Source organism: Sorex fumeus, unplaced genomic scaffold, assembly GCF_029834395.1.
Source record: "Sorex fumeus unplaced genomic scaffold, SorFum_2.1 ptg000001l, whole genome shotgun sequence".
Taxonomy (NCBI): domain Eukaryota; kingdom Metazoa; phylum Chordata; class Mammalia; order Eulipotyphla; family Soricidae; genus Sorex; species Sorex fumeus.
This window is the reverse complement of record NW_026606058.1, coordinates 9,236,967-9,256,046: the sequence shown is the minus strand read 5'-3', so window position 1 is coordinate 9,256,046 and position 19,080 is coordinate 9,236,967. Positions and strand designations below refer to the sequence as shown.

Genomic DNA, 19,080 nt, shown 5'->3' with positions numbered 1-19,080 from the left:
GGCATCAGGACTCTCAGAAACTGTGGACAACCCAGTGACAAGTTGATGCAGGATTACAAGAGGAATTGTCCGATGTTACACGAACTGTTACCCTACTCGGTGACCAGCTACCGAGTTTAAGAAGACAACACACTCTAAAATGTGATTGGAATACTTCTGCATTTGTATAACTCCTGTACCTTATTATGAGTCTGAATCTCCATGGGAAAAGGTTAAAAAGTATTTGTTAAACCATCAAAAATATGACCGACAAAATTATAGAGTTGCAAACTAACATTCACTGTGTATTTCAGGCCCACTTGCAAGTCTGGGGACCTGATACCATTGGGGGTGGATTGTTGGATGGGATCACTCAACTAAATCCTAAGAAGTATATTCTAGTCCTTGTGATGGGCTTTATTAGTATGTCTGTACTTATTGTTCTGTTGTTTCTTTTTTACATAGCCTGCCAAAAATTCAGAAAACAAAACAGAATAGCCCAATAACAACACGCTGCACATGTCGTCATGAAGGCTAAGCTGGCTGCAAAACAAAAAGGGGGAGACGTTGGAGCCCGACCAGAGTCATGAGGAAGTTCCTACAGACACTGCCTTGCTTTCAGTGTCATGCTGGAAGCAGCTTGGAACTCTGATTGAACTGGGCAGGGGTCAGCATGTCATGATGCAGCTACTCCTTGACACTGATTGATTACGCTATGCTTTGTTTAGGCAAAGTTAGAGGGGACATCCTGTCTAGACGGAAATGTAGATGATTGAAATATGGGGATGGGAGGTTAATCATCGACAGAGCAAGATCAATAGCCTTTTGTCCACATGGATTTGGTGATGCATCCCCTAGTGTACTGTATTACAATAAAAGAAGGTTGCTGGGTTTGATTAATGCTATTTGTCTGAGAGAACTCTTGGCCCTCCACGCTACCTCATTCCATGAATGTTGCTTATCTCTGTGCCCCCGACTGATCAATCCATAGAGAAATAACACCCCAGGTTGTAACTGATGTTTTTTTATTGTTATCTGGGAGCTGAAGAGATAGGATAGTGAGTTAGGTATTTGATTTGCATGTGGCTAACCCACATTCAGCCTCTCGCACTGCCTATGGTTTCCCGAGCCTGCTAGGAATGATCCCTGAGCCAAGAGCCCAGAGCAACCCCTGAGCACCACCAGATATGACCAAAAAACAAAACTCAGTTTTCTGAGGGCTGGAGCAATAGTACACGCTTTGCATGCATCACCTCCCAGTTGGGTTCCCACCACCTCAGAGTTTGAGCAACACCTCATCCATGTTTCTCAGGAACTTTTTCAATAGCTGCTCAGTGGCCTTGACTGCCTCTTCTACCTATTTAAAGTAACCTCTTGACTCTGCACTTAATTCTCTGTGTTTCCATTCATAGGATCTTACCTAACCATCTAACCTGCTGCCTCTGCCAATTTAAAAATAATATTGACGTTGTCTACAAGACAGTCAAACTACGTTGTGACAGTGAATGTCTTATCAGCACACACTGTGGTGAGTTGGATTGCCTGCTGATAGGTTTTTAATTTATGTTTCATTTTTATTTTAATCACTGATGGTACATTTGAAGCTGATTATGGAGTGCATTATTTTTATTCAGAGTTCAACTCCCTATATTTCCATGAGCTATTTCCCTTGGCAAAAGTCAGAATCTCAGCCACATCATTACCTTCGCAGTATATGAATGACCTGAAGGTTTAAGAGGAATGGAAGAAAGGGATGGAAGTGGGAAAGGGAGCTATCATTCATGGTCACAACTGAGTGCCACACTCTGGGCAAGGTGTTGGTCCTCCAGATGAGAGCTCAGCCACACAATGCAGTTTGCAAACAGATTTTATACACAAGAAATATCAGTTGCCCTTTTCTTTATAGGACTGGTGTAGCTACCTTATTGCATGTGTTTTTATAATTTTATAGGCAAGTACAAGTCATACTATCTTATGAACGTTTTGCTTAGAGCCTGAGAAATTCTGGTTTTCTAAGCATAGGCTGCCACTCAGTCCTTCTAACGATGGATTCTTAGAGCATCCCCACCTCCAAACCTACTTTGAATTTTAACCCTTCAAATCCACAAAGCACTCAGGTGCCCTTATATATTTCCACATAGTAAGTTTACTTGATAACTTCCGCAATGTCCTTTTAGGGGCCCAGGAAAATAGATCAATAGGTTGCAACACATGCTTTTCATGTGGGAGGTGTGGGTTCAATCCCCCCATAAAATAATTTTCGAAGAACTGCTGGGAGTATTCCTTGGGCACTGCTGTATGGCGAATGCATGAGCACATGCGCACACACAACGCACACACACACAACACACACACACACACATACACCACCCATAAAACGTATTTTCATGCCGGGATATTATGAATCTGCTTCGCTATCAGCATTTCGGCACATCAGATTACATTGCTTCTTACACAAAGATGTTATTTTTAAAATCAACTTTTAACATGTCTATTACTCTCTTCTCAGAGATGGGCATAACAAGATTTACGAATCACCTTTCATAACATGAACATCAAACCTGGGGATTTGTTGGGGGGGGCGGGGAAAGAGTCAGATTAGAGGGGATGTACGAACTGTGGTGTCTCAGCACTTCGGCGGTGGTCCAGGTAAAGTTCACTTTGTACATGGAAATCAATAGCATTCGTATTTTGTAATCATGTTACTTCAACTTTAATAATGTTATTTAAAGAATAACTGATCACTGATCACTGTCCTGCCGCTGTTCATCAATTTGCTCGAGTGGGCCCAGTAACATTGTGAAACTTGTTACTGTGTTTGACATATCGAATATGTCATGGGTAGCTTGCCAGGCTTTGCTGTGTGGGCGAAATACTCTTGGTAGCTTGCTGGGCTCTTCGAGAGAGGCGGAGGGATCCAACTCAGGTCGGCCATGTTGGCTGCATGCAAGGCAAACGTCCTACACGCTGTGCTATTGCTCCAGTCACAAAGAATAACTAAACCAAATAATCTAAATTCAGAATAAAAATACTAATAGCATTTTTAAGTGAATAATAGAAAAACAAAAAGTGTTAAATGTGCCTAATGCCTAGATCTTGTGTTCCCAGTCTGGGACTCCCTGCAAGTCCATGCTTCTTCCTCACATCCCTTAACTCCCCCCTCTAAATTTCACCACCACCAAAAGAACTTTTAATTCTCAGTAATGTTTGGTTGGAAAGATAGTCTAGCACTTGCCTTGCATATGGCAGACGTGGGTTGGATCCCTAGCATCTCAGATGATCCCAAATTACTACCAGGAGTGATCCCTGAGCACAGAGACCGGAGTAACCCCTGAGCATTGCTGGGTTTGGCCCCACCGCCCCCCACACCAAAAGAAACCCAACTGCACAATTTTACACTTGACCTTCAAGAAGTCAGAAACTTTGTATGGTTCCCTAGGTAGAGCTGGAAGTATTAGGAAGTAAGTGAAGGCAAATACACATCTAATAAGAGTTGTTTTCCCCAATTTTGGGATCTCCAATGTTATTTCAGGGGCCAGAGAGATAGGACAGCGGGTAGGGAGATAGTATAGTGGGTAGGGGACTTGCCTTGCACACAAATGACCTGAATTCCATTGCCGACATACTATACAGTTTCCCAAGCACCAACAGGAGTGATTTTTTGAGCAGTGAACCAGGAGTAACCCCTGAGCATCACCAAGTGTGGCCCCCAAACAAAACAAAACAAATTATTTTATAGATTTTCTCAACATTGCACATTGACATATACTCTGGCAAATCCATTAACCTATACTTAGACATCTGTCCAGATTCAGCAATATGAAACTGAGGGCTAATAAACAAAAGTATTAGTTGGTAAAAGTATTAGTTGGCACGCATGAAGGTACCGGGCAGAGGAACAAAGGCATGCGGGTCCCGGGGCTGAGATCTCCAAGTCTGCTCGGATAGGGGCTGAGCATCCTCCACCCATATCCTCCATATTCCAGTAGGCAGAAGTCACACCCACCAACTGGCCCCCTGGCGCCGTGTAATCCCATCAGCGGCCAAGACCCAGAGACTATAAAACCCAGATCCTGGAAGAGAACAGCGCAGAGTCTCCTGCCCCCGCGCCTGGCTGTCCTCGCAAGGGCCCCTAGAGGGGAGTGGGTTGAGTTTCCCTCCCCGTCCCGACCAGGGCTCTGGCAGCCAAAGACCTCCAGAACCAGCCACCACCATGCTGAGACCGCTCTCTGCACGCATGAAGGTACCAGCAGAGGAACAAAGGCATACGGGTCCCGGGGCTGAGATCTCCAAGCCTGCTCAATCGGGGCTGAGCATCCTCCACCCAGATCCTCCATATTCCAGTAGGCAGGGGTCACACCCACCAACTGGCCCCCTGGCGCCATGTAATCCCATCAGCAGCCAAGACCCAGAGACTATAAAACCTAGATCCCAGAAGTGCGCAGCCACATTTGCGGCTGCGCAACACCTTATTATCTCATTCTAACTTTGGACAAAATGGTAGGCTACCAGATGTAACCTGCCCACAGGGCAGAGTCTGGCAAACTCCCCGTGGTGTACCCAATATGCCCAATACCAGTAACAATGATGGGGCTCATTCTCCTAACCCTGAAAGAGCCTTTAATATGGCACTTTTAAAAAATCTCAGGGCTAGGATGAAGGAGACGTTACTGGAGCCTGCTCAAGGCAATCAATGAACAACAGGATGGTCGTGATCGTGATCGTGATTAGTTGGTAGGTGGAGGATGGGTGCATTCAGAAGAGGATCTGATTTCTGGAGGAATTTCTTCGTTGTCTGTGACAGTAACCTATGACAGTAACAAGATTAGCACACCAAAGAGTTAAAGAGAAACAGCACCTTCCAACCCCCAGCTACTGTTTCTGGCTCCCCTGGTCCCAGCTGAACCAGCGAACCAGGGAACCAGCATGCAGCCTGGTCCTGGTGGTGTGGCCTCTGAGCCAGGGAGCCTGGCCTTTGAGCTAGGGGGCGTGGATAGGGGGAATGGCCTACTCTGAGGGCAGCAGTTATTTTCCCCTTTCCTAGCAATTTGGACTCATATCTTGACCTCCATCACGTAACTCGGGGGAGAATGTCTCGGCCATCTCTAATACATTAGGCCAATAATCCACTAGCTCATCCCAGTTGCACCATAATACCCATAGACATGTACAAGTCCAATGTAGAGGACTACATCCCCCGAAGCTCCACTAGAGGCCACAGAGGAGAACATGAGAGGAAGCCACAACTCCTGAAGGGGAAAAAGGCGACCACTAGACCGAGCTCACCCAGAATCCCCAAATTAACCAAGAGGGAAAACTCATAGTGAACTGTGGTTCCCACCTTCATACTACCACCACAACATGAAAAAACAGCACAGATCCCCACCACGCCAAGAGGGGAAGATGAAGAAAAAGGTCCAGAGGCCCCCAACAGGGTCTACTCACAAAAACAGTCTCTCCAATAAGGAATTCAGAATCAAAATGTTGAAGATGTTCAATGAACTCAAAGAAACAGTGGAACAGACATCCAGGAAATTAAAAGAGGACTTGAATGAAACAGTGAACAGGCAGCCAACAAAATACCGGAAGAAATGAGAGCAGAAATAGAAAAGCTGCAAACAAATGTCATGAATAAAGGATTTGATAGATGAAATAAAAAACTCATTGAGTGCCCTCACCAGTAGAATGGCTACAGCCGAGGACAGAATCAGTAAGCTTGAAGATGAGCACCAGAAAGCTTACAGACAACAACAGACCATGGGGAAAGACCTCAAAATAGCCCTGGGGTGAATCAGAGTCCTAGGGGATGAATCCAAGAGGAGCAAGTAAGAATCATCAGAGTACCAAAAGGACAGGGAGGCAACCCCAATGGAAAAGCCACAGTTAAACATATCATTGCCGAAAAGTTCCCAGAGCTGGAGAATGCAGGCATCCGGATCCAAGGAGCCCAAAGGGTGCCAAGTAAAAGAGACCCTAATAAAAAGACTCCAAGACACATCAGAGTCAGAATGATGGATGATATGGATAGAGACACGATCCTGCAAGCAGCAAGGCTGAAGAAGGAAGTCACATACAAAGGAGCACCCCGTACATTTACAGCAGACCTATCAGAGGAAACCCTCCAACCCCAAAGGCAATGGGGGGATATAGTGAAAAAACTCAATGAAATGAACGCCTCACCAAGAGTACTCTATTCAGCTAAACTCTCATTCTAACTCAGAAAGAATCATACACTATTTCATGGATAAACAACAGCTCAGGAACTTCATAGACAAAGCCAAACTTGAAAGAACCACTAAGAGGGCTTCTATAAGACAAGAAAACACCCTACAAGCACAACAAGTCCCTACAGAAAGATGGCACAAAACCCTCTAACAATAATCTCTCTCAATGTCAATGGTCTAAATGCACCAATCAAGAGACACAGTGGCAAACTGAATGCGGAAACTGAACCCAACATTCTGCTGCGTAGAAGAAAGTCATCTGAATGGTCAGAGCAAACACAGACTCAAAGTTAAAGGATGGAAAACAATCTTGCAAGCAAACACCTCCCTCAAAAAATCTGGGGTAGCCACACTAATATCTGACAACATAAATTTCAGGTTGAAAAAGACTAGAAGGAACAGCAAAGGTCATTTTCAGTTTATCAAGGGATATGTGTAACAGGAAGAAATCACACTCTTAAATGCATACACACCTAATGAGGGATCAGCTAAATACTTAAAACAACTGCTAACAGATTTCAAGGAGGACATTGCTAGCAACACAATAGTAGTCAGAGACTTCAACATTGCCTTATCATCTCTGGATAGATCAACAAGAACAAAACTCAGCATGCTAGACATTGACTTTGAAGGAAGAAATAGTAGAGAGAGGGCTAATAGACCTATACAGGGCTTTACACCCCAAAAAGAAAGAATACACATTCTTTTCCAGTGCACACATAACATTGTCCAAAATAGAAAGGCCACATGTAAGGTCACAAAACCGACCTCAATAGAATCCGCAAGATAGAAATAGTATCAACAATCTTTTCAGACCACGATGTGTTGAAGATAGGAACGAAGCATACGCAGACACGGAGAGACAAATCAAACACCTGGAAATTAAACAACTCAAAGTTGAACAACGAGTGGGTCAGGAAGGAAGTCAAAGACGAAATCAAAAGATACCTGGAAACAAATGTGAATGAAGACACGAGCTATCAGAACCTATGGAATGCAGCTAAAGCTGTGTTAAGAGGAAAAATGTATAGCTTTGCAAGCATTCCTAAGGAAGGAAGAAAGGGCCTCTTAGATAACCTGACCTCACAGCTCACGATCTTAGAAAATAACCAAAAAAAGGAACTCAAGCCCCGCTGAAGGAAAGAAATAATAAAACTTAGAGCAGAAATCAGACATGGAAACCCAAAAAACAATCCAAAAGGTTAGTGAAACCAAGAGCTGGTTCTTTGAGAAAATAAACAAGATTGATAAGCCACTAGCAAGACTCACAATGAAAGAGAGAGAGCCCCAATAAACCGAATCAGAAATGAAAAAGGGGACATTGCAACAGAAACCAATGTAATTCAAAAGATTGTCAGAGGCTGCTTTGAGAGTCTGTATGTCATGAAACAAGATAACCTAGAGAAATGGATATGTTCCTGGATTCCTATAATCTCCCAAGACTGAACCAAGAAGACTTGGATTGCCTGAAAAGACCCATTCATATCAAGGAAATCAAACCGAAATCAAGTCTTCCCAAAAACAAAAGCGCAGGCCCAGATGGATTCACTAGCGAATTCTTCCCAATATTTAAAGAAGACCTTTTGCCAGTTCTCCGCAAGCTTTTCCATGAAATTGAAAAAAAAAAACAGGAACTCTCACAAACAGCTTCTATGAGGCACTTATCTCCCCAATTCCAAAAGCAAACAAGGACACCACTAACTAAGAAAATTACAGGCTAATATCTCTGATGAACATGGATGTGAAGATCCTCAAGAAAATATTCACAAATAGAATCCAACAACTCATCAAAAAGATCATACACCACGACCAAGTGGCATACATCCCGGGGATGCAAGGATGGTTTAGCATTTGGACGTCAATCAACATAATCCATTATATCAACAAAAGTAAAGATAAAAACCATATGATCATATCAATAGAAACATACCAATATTTCACCAGGAAGACCACTCCTGGGAATATATCCCGGAGAGGCAAAAAATTACAGTCCAAATGACATCTGCACTTCTATGTTCATTGCTGCACTGTTCACAGTAGCCAAGCACTGTAGCACTGTAACGCTGTCCTCCCATTGTTCATCAGTTTGCTTGAGCAGGCCCAGTAACGTCTCAGTTGTAAGACTTGTTGTTACTGTGTTTGGCATATGAATACGTCACAGGTAGCTTGCCAGGCTTTGCTCTGCAGCCGAGATATTCTCAGTAGCTTGCCAGGCTCTCCAAGAGGGGCAGAGGAATTGAACCCAGGTCAGTCTGGTGGGCCGCGTGCAAGGCAAACACCCTACCCACTATGCTATTGCTCCAGCCCACAGTAGCCAAAATCTAGAAAAAACCCGAGTGCCCGAGAACAGATGACTGGTTAAAGAAACTTTGGTACATCTACACAATGGAGTACTATGCAGCTGTTAGAAAAGATGAAGTGATGAAATTTACATATAAGTGGTACTACATCGAAAATATCATGCTAAGTTAAATCAGTCAGAAAGAGCGGGACATAGAAAGATTGCATTCATCTGTGAAATATAAAGTAACAAAATGGGAGACCGTCACCCAAGAATAGTTGAGATAAGTACCAGGAGGTTTGCTCCATGGCTTGGAGGCCAGCCACATATGCTAGGGGAAAAGGCAGCCCAGATAGAGAAGGAAGCAGCAAATCAAGAGTGTTGGGAGGATCCTCCCAGGATGGGAGATGCATGCTGAAAGTAGACTATAGACCGAACATGATTGCCACTCAGTTCCTCTTTTGCAAACCACAGCACCCCAAAAGAGAGAGAGAACCAAAGGGAATGCCCTGCCACAGAGGCGGGTGGGATGGGAGGAGGGGAGGGGAGTTGGGAGGTATACTGGGATCATTGGTGGTGGAGAATGGGCACTGGTTGAGGGATGGGTACTCAATCATTGTATAACTGAAACCCAAGCACAAAAATTTGTAAATCTAAAATGGTACCTCATGGTGTTTCACTAATAAAAATTAAAAAAAAAAGAAAAGAAATCATAGTTGATCTGTAAAGAATCTAACTGAGCAGCAAATATTTGTCCTGAAGACTGGGTACTTGGTCCTTGGGGACCAGTGGAATAATCGTATGATTATCGTTTGTGTGTTTGCTTGTTTGGCAGCATCCTCAGAAGTGCTCAAAGTTTACTCCTAACTTTGTGTTCTGGGGTCAGAACTGGTAAGGCTTGAGGGAGCGTATGGGGTGCTGGGGATAAGACCCAGGTTGGCTGCCTACAAGACGAGGACTTTATCTGCTCTACTGTCACTCTGCCCCCCAGTTGAATAATCCTAAATACATGTACTGAACTCCATGCCCTATTTATTCTGAATAAATAGCGATGATCACTTTGTTTCTCCTTCTGTTTTTGCCAGTCACAGATGTAAATTTAGGGTTTCCTGTGCCCCCCCCCCACCACACACACACACCATACGGCACTTGTTCACTGATTACTAGTTTACTTAGCTGGAACTTATGTCTGTAGATGCTCCCAAAATTATCCCCAGTTATCTTTCATGATCAAAAGCATGCTCTTCCTTTTTGACAGATGAAGAAGAATACATCAGTAATATGGATGGGGAGTTCATGAAGGCTTTACTGGCCCGAAAGAAGAGTACCAGCACCGAGCTGACGATTGAACCAGAGAAGGCCTCATCCGAGAGAAACAGCCTGTCCCTTTTCCAGCACGAGCACCTAGACAACAGTCATCAGCGTGATATGCTTACTAGACTAGAATCCATAATGTCTTTGTTACAGGTTGGGGACATAGATGCAGAATCAACATTGTTATCCTTCATTAAGTTTCTTTTTAAAGATGTGCAAGATGGAGGAAATCCTCTGGCTCCTTCGAAAACCAGCACGGCTTGGATTTCTATACAGCCCGAATCCAACAGTGAAATCTACAATAAGGTGAAAAAAATCCATGTTCTTCAAAGTCTGATCAACGCAGAAATTCAAGAAAAAATCCACAAAGTTAGAAAGAAGGAGAAAACTGCCACACAGGTCCGTTCCAGTCTTTTCGGGCCCAAATTTATACGCCAACTTTTCCCGAAGATATTGGAAACTGTCGGGCCACCAAAGAAAAAACACTTAGGAAATGTTCAGGAGTGGGAGACGCAACCACTGCAAGGGAGCAGCATGTTCAGGGATCCCCAGGGCCAGCAGAAGAGGCACTTCAAAGAAGAGGGCACTCCCCTCAGCCAGAGGCGAGGGAAGGCTTGGTCCGCGGCGGGGAATATTGCCCAAGAAAGACGGCAGGGGCAGCTGGCCCCGGAAAGACCGAAAGACTTTATCTTGGCAGGGAGGCCCAGGAAATTGGTGGGAAACTCCTTCAATGAGGAGTCATCCTTCATCCAGGAGCACAGGGCGCCGGCCTCCGTGCCCCTGGAACAGCACTCCATGGGCAGCCTGTCTGCCGCCGCTGCTTTCCAAGTGCCACCGGAGGACGAAATCCCATCCAAAGACCTGAAAAGAACTCTACGCGTCTTAGAGGATGCGGGTGCTCGAGTTCGGAACATGAAGGTTCCCAGCCCCGGGCCACTCCCCGGGAAGAACTACCTGTTTCGTAAACTTGACTCTCAGCTGGGCCGCAGAATACCCCAGGCCAGAGTGAACACAGCGACAAAAGAAGCAGCACCGCAGAGGCCGGTGCTGGCCAGGAGGCCTCCTTTCGGTGCAGTGAAGAGCCTCGTCAACTCCCCGCCGAGGGGGCGGTCTCTGTCCTGGAGACACCAGGACAAACCTATCATGGAGCAATTCCTTTCATTGCGCTCCAGTCGGGAAAAGAAGACCGCGGAGAGCACGCGTGCTCCAAACGGGGGGGATGCCAGAAGCATCGTGCCGCCAGAGAAAACTGCCGGTATCCAAAGCACTGCCCCTGAGGAGGAAGAGGGGACGGAGGACAGCCTCATGCCTGCTGTCAGACAGCCCAACGAGATGCAGTGGGAATATCACAAGGTGGCCACCGACATGGACTCCCCCCCACAGAAACCCGACCCCAGAGACGAACTTGAGATGCAGCTCATCCAGAAGTTGCGGCCCCTTATCCCCAACAGTAATGTGAGGAAGTTCATTGCCCAAGTAATTCGGACTCTGAAAATGGACTGCTCCGATCCCCGGGTGCAACTGGAGTGTGCCAAGGTGGTCCACAAAACCGGGCTCCTGATGAAGCTTCTTAGTGAGCGGCAGGACGTAAAGGTGTCCAGTGAAAAATGGGATACGGACCAGTGGGAGGCTGAGAACTACATCAATGAGAATACCGAAGGCCAGGGTGAGCAGAAACAGGCGGAGGCAAGTGAGGTGAGGACAGACTTTTGTTTTTTTAACGGAGTCTCATGCAGAGTGAAATAAGTCAGAAGGACAGACATAGAATGATTGCACTCATTTATGGGACGTAAAAATAATTAAAACTTACTATGAGATTAACACCCAAGGACAGTTAGAAACAATGGCCAGGATGAATGGTCCACGGTTGGAAGCCTGCCTCAAGGGCTGTCAGAGAAGGCAGCTGGGATAGAGAAGGGATCACTGCAACAATGATAGTTGGAAGGGATAGTTCTGGGTGGGAGATGTGTGCTGAAGTGGGTACAGGATCAAACATGATGACCTCAGTATCTGCACTGCAAAACATAACGCCCAAAAGGGGGGCATGGAGTGAGCGGAGAGAGTAAGAGGGGGGGAGGGAAGAAAGGGGAAAAGAGGGGGGGTGGGAAGAGAAAGGGAGGAAGAGAGAGAGAGAGAGAGAAGAAAAGTTCCTGCCATAAAGGCAGAGGTAGGCTGGGGGCGGGGAGGAGGTGGCAGGAGGAATGCGGGGATTTTGTTGGTGGGTAATGTACACTGGTGGAGGGATGGGTGTTGGAGCATTGTCTGACTGAACCTGGATCACGATCAGGAAAGCTTTGTAACTGAATCTCACAGTGACCAGGCTCAGGGGCTTCCGGGCTCTCAGGCCATGCCATGAAAGAACACAAGCAAGAAGACCAGGGTGTCTTGGCTCTCCCTCTCCTGCTGGCTCGCTCTCTCTTTTGTGGCCACACAACTTTGACTACAAGAATGATTGTCCCTGTGCTCGTTTGTAGAAAGGTAGCACTGTTCCTAGGAGAGGCAAGAAGAGGACCTAACACACCAGATAAATAAATTGTAGAAGGAAAGGCTACAGACAAGATGGCATAATAAATCTGGTGTGCTCTTTAAGAACATATTGGGGCCTAGTTCATGCCCAATTTAATCAGCTAATCAGTGACTGAATAAATAGCAGTACTCCTACATTTGAAAAAAAAAAGAAAAAAAGAACATATTGGGGCCAAGGAGATAGTTCAAAAAGAGTCCCCATGAGTACTGAGCGAGAAGTAGCTCTGAGGACCCTGGATATGGGCTGAAAAACAAACCACCCCAAAATAAAACCACATACAAAATAAAAACCTATAGTCCACTCCTTTCAGAGGATGGGGTTTTAGACTAGTAGAAGGATAGCCATTCTTTAGAACGGGCTTAAGAATCCTTCCCATCTTTCTGTCTAATTGTTCCTGGGTATTGAAGCGATAGTACAGTGGGTAAAGCACTTACTTTGCATGCCACCAACCCGAATTCTATGCCCAGCGTCCATTTTGGTCCGCCAGGAGTGATTTCCGAGTGCAGAGCCAGAGTAACCCCTCATCATCACTGAATGTGGCCCCCCCAAAAGTAATGCATGAAAATAATTTTTATTTTTCAGCTCATAAAAGTTCCAGGATATGTTGTGTACCACAATCAAAAAGCAGTCGTTGCAATAAATGTGGCTGTCGTCGTGATATTATTGGTTTTAATTTTATGTCTCATTGAGGTAAGAACAGTTCATTCAGACTTCCAGGATTTCATCTGTCTTTATAATAGATTCAGGGGCTACAATTGGAAAATAAAAGCCCCTTTTCCTCCTACTGATGCTTGATTTTCCTCTTCAGTCTTGAGTAATGAGGTGTGGTTGCTTCTCATATTGCAAAGATAATCCCAGGGTTTGTTGAAGGGAACTGACTCCCAAGAGGTCCCTGTGGAAATGAACCCAAATAACAAGCTTTTCGAAAATTTTGAAAAGTTAAGAAGGCTAGAGATGAAACAAAAAGTTGTCTTCCTGTGCGCTGTTTGGGACTACATCCTGGGATGTTCAGGGCCTGCCCCCAGCTCAGTGCAGAGGGGAGAGGGGGTGTCACTTCTGGTGGTGCTCAGGGGACCTTGCAGAACTAGGGATCCAGCCTGGCCCTTCTGCATGCAAAGCATGCACTCTGACCATTCAGCTCTCTCTCTGGTCACCATATAGACTTTTTTCCCCCCTTTTTAAATCAAAAGGATGTCAGTGGTTTAACTTAACACTCACTGACATTCTTCTACTGATTACTTTCCTTGTTGACTGGAAGGATCAAAAGTGTAGAATCTCCACCCTCCTGGGACCTGATCCAGTGCAGTAGCTCTCATTAGGTTTAAGCACCATCTCCCTGGATGAAGTTAAAACACTGCAGCTAAGACTGGGGAGAGAACTCCGAGGGCTACTTTTCACGCTTTGTGTGAGGGAGACCTGGGTTCCATCCTCGGCAATGCATGACCCCACCAGAGCCACCAGGAGCTACCGCTAAACAGCAAATCAAGTTGTTCCTGCCTATTACTGGGTGGCTCCCAAACCAAACACACCCGCACTGCAGCCTGAGCCCGAGAGTAGCCTGGGCTACTCTCAAGCCTGGCAGGCGTGCGGTAGTTACTCCAGGAGCTTGCCTATATCTGTCTTCTGTTCAATGACACACCACTGACTTTTCCCAGCAGGAACATTAAAAAAGTGATTTAAGGGCCAGGGAGATAAGTCCAAAGACTCAAACTTCAATTCACTTTGCACATGGGAACCCCAGGTGCTAGCCATAGTGCTCCATGGTCCCTGAGCACCACCCCAGAAGTAGGCCCCGCAAGCACCAGCTGGCAGGAAGAGCCTCAAAAAATGAACAACAGCAACATGGGATGGAAGGGGTTTAGGATATAGGTTAGTGGTGTTGCACTTGTCTTGCAGGTGTGAGGCCCTGGGTTCAATCCCTGGTAGAACCACAACCACCAACAAAGAATTAGAATAAATTAGAAGCCATGGTGCTGACTGAGGAAGAGCTCTCTCAGTCTTTGGTATTTTTAAGCCGCTCCTTTGTGACATCATCAGCAAACACAGCTCTGATTTATGCCAACCACAGTACAAGGAATTTCCTGTATGTTGTCTGGTTTAATCCTCGCAATCCTCTAAGGACGGCATTAGCATCCCTCCAATTTCACTCTTCTTGTCGTGCTGGGTACCGACCCCACGTCTCCTGCATGCAAGGCAGGCATTCTCCCACTGAGCTACCTCCCCAGCCCTATCATCCCGCTTTCAAACATGGGGGTCACCTGCAGAGCAGCCCGTGCTCCTTATTGCACTGTTCTGTTTTATCTCCTTAAGGACAAAAGCACGGAAATGCTTCAGGTATTGAAATTTCAGTCTAAGTCGCTCAAAGAGTTGACATATCGATTTAGTTATTTATTTGGGGCAACAGCCATCTGTGCTCAGGGCTTATTCCTGGCTCTGCTCTCAGGCATCACTCCAGGTGGGGCTCAGGGAACCATCTGGAGTCCTGGGATCGAATCTGCGTCAGCCACAGTCAATGCAAGTGCCCCACCCACCGTATGATATCTATAGCCCGAGGAATAACATATCTCATAGGACCTTTATTGTTTTGGGTTTATTTGGGGAAGAATCATTGCAGATGCAACCACGTTTTGTCTCCTGTAAGACTTGACTCTGCTTGCTGCATTGATGAGGACTCCTCACTGGGGATGCAGAGTGGTGATGGGAGGACTCCTCACTGGGGATGCAGAGTGGTGATGGGAAAGGCATCAGACTGGTTCTTGACATTGTTTAGAAAACGTTGTGGAAAAGGATGTTTCTGTGTTTGGGTTTTGGCAGATACTTTTAATTTCCTACCTCATAGTTTTTAATTTGGATTAATGTGCTGAATTTCTCTGAAACAGTCACTAAACTGTATTCCTAATGTGCCCCTTCAGTCATGTGCTGTAGGAGAGTCCAGGGACTATTAAACAGGAGAGAATTCCTGTTCTCAAAAAGTGATATCAGTGGGTAGATACAGCAAAGTCAATGGAATTAATAAGGTTTTAGAGAGATCGGTCACCGAGATAATCATGATCATATTTTTTTTTCCAAAACAGATTTATTCTTATAGAGCAAGACAGTGTAAAGATGGAAGATCCAGGTAAATATTAGTCTGACAATCTTTCACTTGCACTGGAGTGTCCTCACCCTGGTTCTTGGGGACCCTGGAGCCCTTCTGTGTGCTTCTTGGCCCGTGACCTGGGCCTCCTGAGTTCAGTGTTAGTGTCTTAGGGCTCTGCAAGGCCGGGCTGCTCAGTCCCTCCTGTGGGGTGGCTGTTACCTATGCCAGCCCACCTGTGCTCAGGGAGGACATACGGAGCCAGAGGCCAGAGTTGGAGCCTCATGTCCAAAGGCCCTTTTAACTATCTGTCCAGTAGCTCAGGACCACTCCAGCCTCAGTGCTCAGTGTGGTGCCAGGAATTGAACCCAGGGCCTCACACATGCAAGCCAAATACTTTACCACTGAGCCACATCCCCCAACCTCTGTCTCTGTCTCTTATTAAAAGGAATAGAGGGAGAATGGAAACTACCTTGCCCTTGGGAACACACTGCTGGTGATTGGGAAAGAGCATGGTCCCTCTCCCTTGGGACCTCTCCATTGACTTGGGAGCTGCGTTTCTTGCCTCCACTCAGCACCCACGGGCTCTGTACACATGATAACACTGCCCGTAAAGCGCAAGACTGCTCTCTCCTCTGTTCACACTCAAAACCCATCTCCGTGCCTCGGTGCGGTTCCTGCCTTTGATGCTGATACCTGTGGCTTCTTTGCTCACGGGCGATTGTCTGCAGCATGAAAACTAGTGGGCTAAAGGATTTGGCTAATTGCACACAGACATTTACTCTGGTTCAGCATCTGGGATAAAGCAGCTAGGACGATAGAATCATCTCCCCCAGCCCCAACTCTCGGTAAAGGGTGCCTGAGGGACTAAATCCAGAGGCGACCAGTGGAAAAGCTTCTGGACAGACTCTAATGCTTTCGGTGTGGTGGGTAGTTTGTTCATTGCACAGGGCATTTGCTGGGGCAATGGTGGTAACCAGAACTAAATATCCTGCCTGTTTTCCAAGCCAGGTACCTATAAAGGTCTCTCAAGAGTCTACGGGGTCCCTTTGAATGGACCCGACAAATTTCTAAAAATCGCCACAGGCATGCATGGAAACTTTGTCAAGGGGTCAGGGCCTAGTGGTTTGACTCGTCATGGCTCCAGACCAAGGTAGTTTCCAAACAAGACCAGAGACCTCCATCCTAGGAAGGATGGGAAATGGGGTGGGTTACGAATCATGTGCGTCCGTGTTTTCCTCCAAGGACCTTCTTTGGATTATTGCTGCATAGAAGTTCAGTGGAACATGAGAGTCAGGTAACCACTGGGGGGAGGCGGCACTTAGGCAGGACAAGAGTGGGCCGGGGTGCAGGCTTACGAGCTCCCCTTGCCTTTTCCAGAAGGGCTTTTTCTGGCGAAGACAGCCCCTGTGGCTGAGAGACATGTGTCAGCCACTCAAGGCTACATGTAAGAAAAACATGGCACAGAAGCTCCATGACAAGGATTCCTCTGACGAGGATGAGATTTTCAATAAAGACGCAGGGTAAACCATGGCAACAGCTCCAATACCTTCCTGAAGTCAGGAAGTGATGCAGACGGGGCACGTCCCTTTCAAGAGCTGACTGTATTCTTCTTGTTCCAGGGAGCCCAGGGAAGTCATGAAGAGAGCAGCACGGACTCCTGAGGAGAAAGCAGCCAAGGAGACCAAGACAGCCAAGACTCCCAAGACCCAGGGAGCACAGGGGACACAGGCACCACAGCGCCCCCCACCACCAATTGTCCCCCTGGCACGACAGACCAGCGAGCCTCCACATGGCTCCCTAGAACCACAGAACGCAGAGTCACCACACTCCATCGGGTCTTCACAGTCCGTCGCAGCACGACAGTCCGTCAGGGCTCCACAGTCCCCTGATGCACAGCAGTCCTTCAGATCCCAGGAGATCCCGTCATCCCTGGAGATTTCAGTTCAAACGGATGAGTAAAAAAAGGAGTCATTACAGGCAGCCGTGGTGTTAGAGGCCCTACAGTGAACACCTCCTGCTTCATACCACCTGGACATTTTATTGTCTGAAGAGCCTCTTGGCAGCTGCTGTAAAATTCTTCTTTTTCGTATGTTAAATACATACATGCATAAGAGCAGTGATGGGCTTTGAAATTAACGCCGAGAGTTCATCGATCATGTAACCAATTAAGGCTGTTGGCAGGAAATGCATGACTAGAATCCCTCCCAGAGGTGGGGATGAGGTCCCCGAGGAATGGATGGGATGGGAGGAAGGGAGGCTCCCCGTGTGGTCCCCTGCCAAGCGCCCTCGCCGCCCCCAGCAGCCAAATGTAGACGCGGGTGCGTAGCCCGGCACTTTGGGCGCTCGGTCAGTAGCTTGGGGGACATGGCACTTAAGGGGGGTGTCTGGACTGCCTCCCCCGGGGGGGCTTCAGTGGTGAGCTAGCGTGGGGGGCCGCCCCTGCTGCGTGGCCAGGGTTTCTCCTCGCCTTCTCTTCCCCTGGGAGGTCCTGGGGTTTGTATGTCTGGCACTGGCGTTGGATTCCCTGGGCTGGCAACCTGCCTGGTAGGCATCAGCCAAGTCCCTGAAGGTGAGTGCTGGTTCCTCAGTCACTCCCTCCACTGCAGGGGTGGGAACCAGCCCTTCCTTCCTGGTGCTGGCCTGGGAAAGTGGAGAGTGCCACCGCGTGGTCGCAGAATGCTGTGTGAGTTTTCCTGGCACATGTTAAGGCCTGTCACTCTGTGCTCCGCCAGCTAGGACTGTTTGCTGGTCAGCCCCAACAACCACCCACTCGGGAGCACTTGGCGATGAGTCTTGTAGGTAGGGGAGTGGGTAAGTGGGTCCTGGGAGTCTACTGCCAGGGTGGGCACAGGAGCCATTGAATTTGTTTCTTCTTTCTGCGGGTGCCCGATCACTGAATTTTGAACATTTGGGACACTCCTGGACCCAAGGAACTGTGACCTCAGAGCAGCACACACACATGTCCCATGCGTGGTAGGTGCACATTCCCTCCACATTCTCTTGACCGGACAGCAGAGAGGTGGTTATTTCACAGCTGTGGATACGGACCCATGGAGAACCCATCATCTCTGTGCCGCTTCTTTGAGTCTCATTCCTTCAGGCTCCTTAAGGTGCCTCCCAGATCCCCCTCCTTGAGACTGGACTCCTCAGAGATGCCAGGAAGTCCTGAGGTGCCAGGACTGGTTTTCTCCTCCTGCAGCTGTGTGTAGTGGGATGAGCTCTCCGGAGGCTCCTCTGATGATGTGTGTCTTCACTTCCCTTTCTCGCCAACTGGAGACACCTGCCCTGTCCCTCTCTGGATTTGTGTGGTGCTGGGGATCAAACCCAGCCAGCGCGTGAGTCACTGGTGACAGGAGAGACAGTCATGGCAGGGAAGGGGCCGGGCCTGGCCTTCCGCAGCTCACATCGTACATGTAGGGCCCAAATGCTCAGGATCTCTTGAACAAAGAATGCTGGGCTCACCAGAGGCCCCCACGCCAAAGATCAGAGCTGGACCCCTTAAGACACATGCACGAGTGAGCTCAGAGTGTGAAGTGGCATGAAAAAACTGAGGTGACAGGACTGCAGTAATAGTATAATGAGTAGTAACGCCGCTTGCACTTGCCTTGTGTCCAACTGACCCGGGTTCAATCCCCAACACAACATATGATGCCTCGCGCCCTGCCAAGAGTGATCC

At 47.2% G+C, this 19,080-nt stretch overlaps 1 protein-coding gene across 1 annotated transcript in view; it reads left to right on the top strand.

The window, feature by feature from the left end:
• The window catches only part of LOC130031385 (leucine-rich repeat-containing protein 37A-like), a 46,230-nt gene extending 28,716 nt beyond the window's left edge, over positions 1-17,514 (top strand). Inside the window, exons 8-13 of the mRNA XM_056122727.1 lie at positions 1,392-1,507; positions 9,743-9,898; positions 11,198-11,493; positions 12,908-13,015; positions 15,400-15,443; positions 17,024-17,514. Coding sequence (XP_055978702.1) covers positions 1,392-1,507; positions 9,743-9,898; positions 11,198-11,493; positions 12,908-13,015; positions 15,400-15,443; positions 17,024-17,363 — 1,060 coding nt within the window. The 3' untranslated portion in view covers positions 17,364-17,514. The remainder of the gene's footprint in view (positions 1-1,391; positions 1,508-9,742; positions 9,899-11,197; positions 11,494-12,907; positions 13,016-15,399; positions 15,444-17,023) is intronic.
• The last annotated feature ends 1,566 nt before the right edge of the window (positions 17,515-19,080 follow it).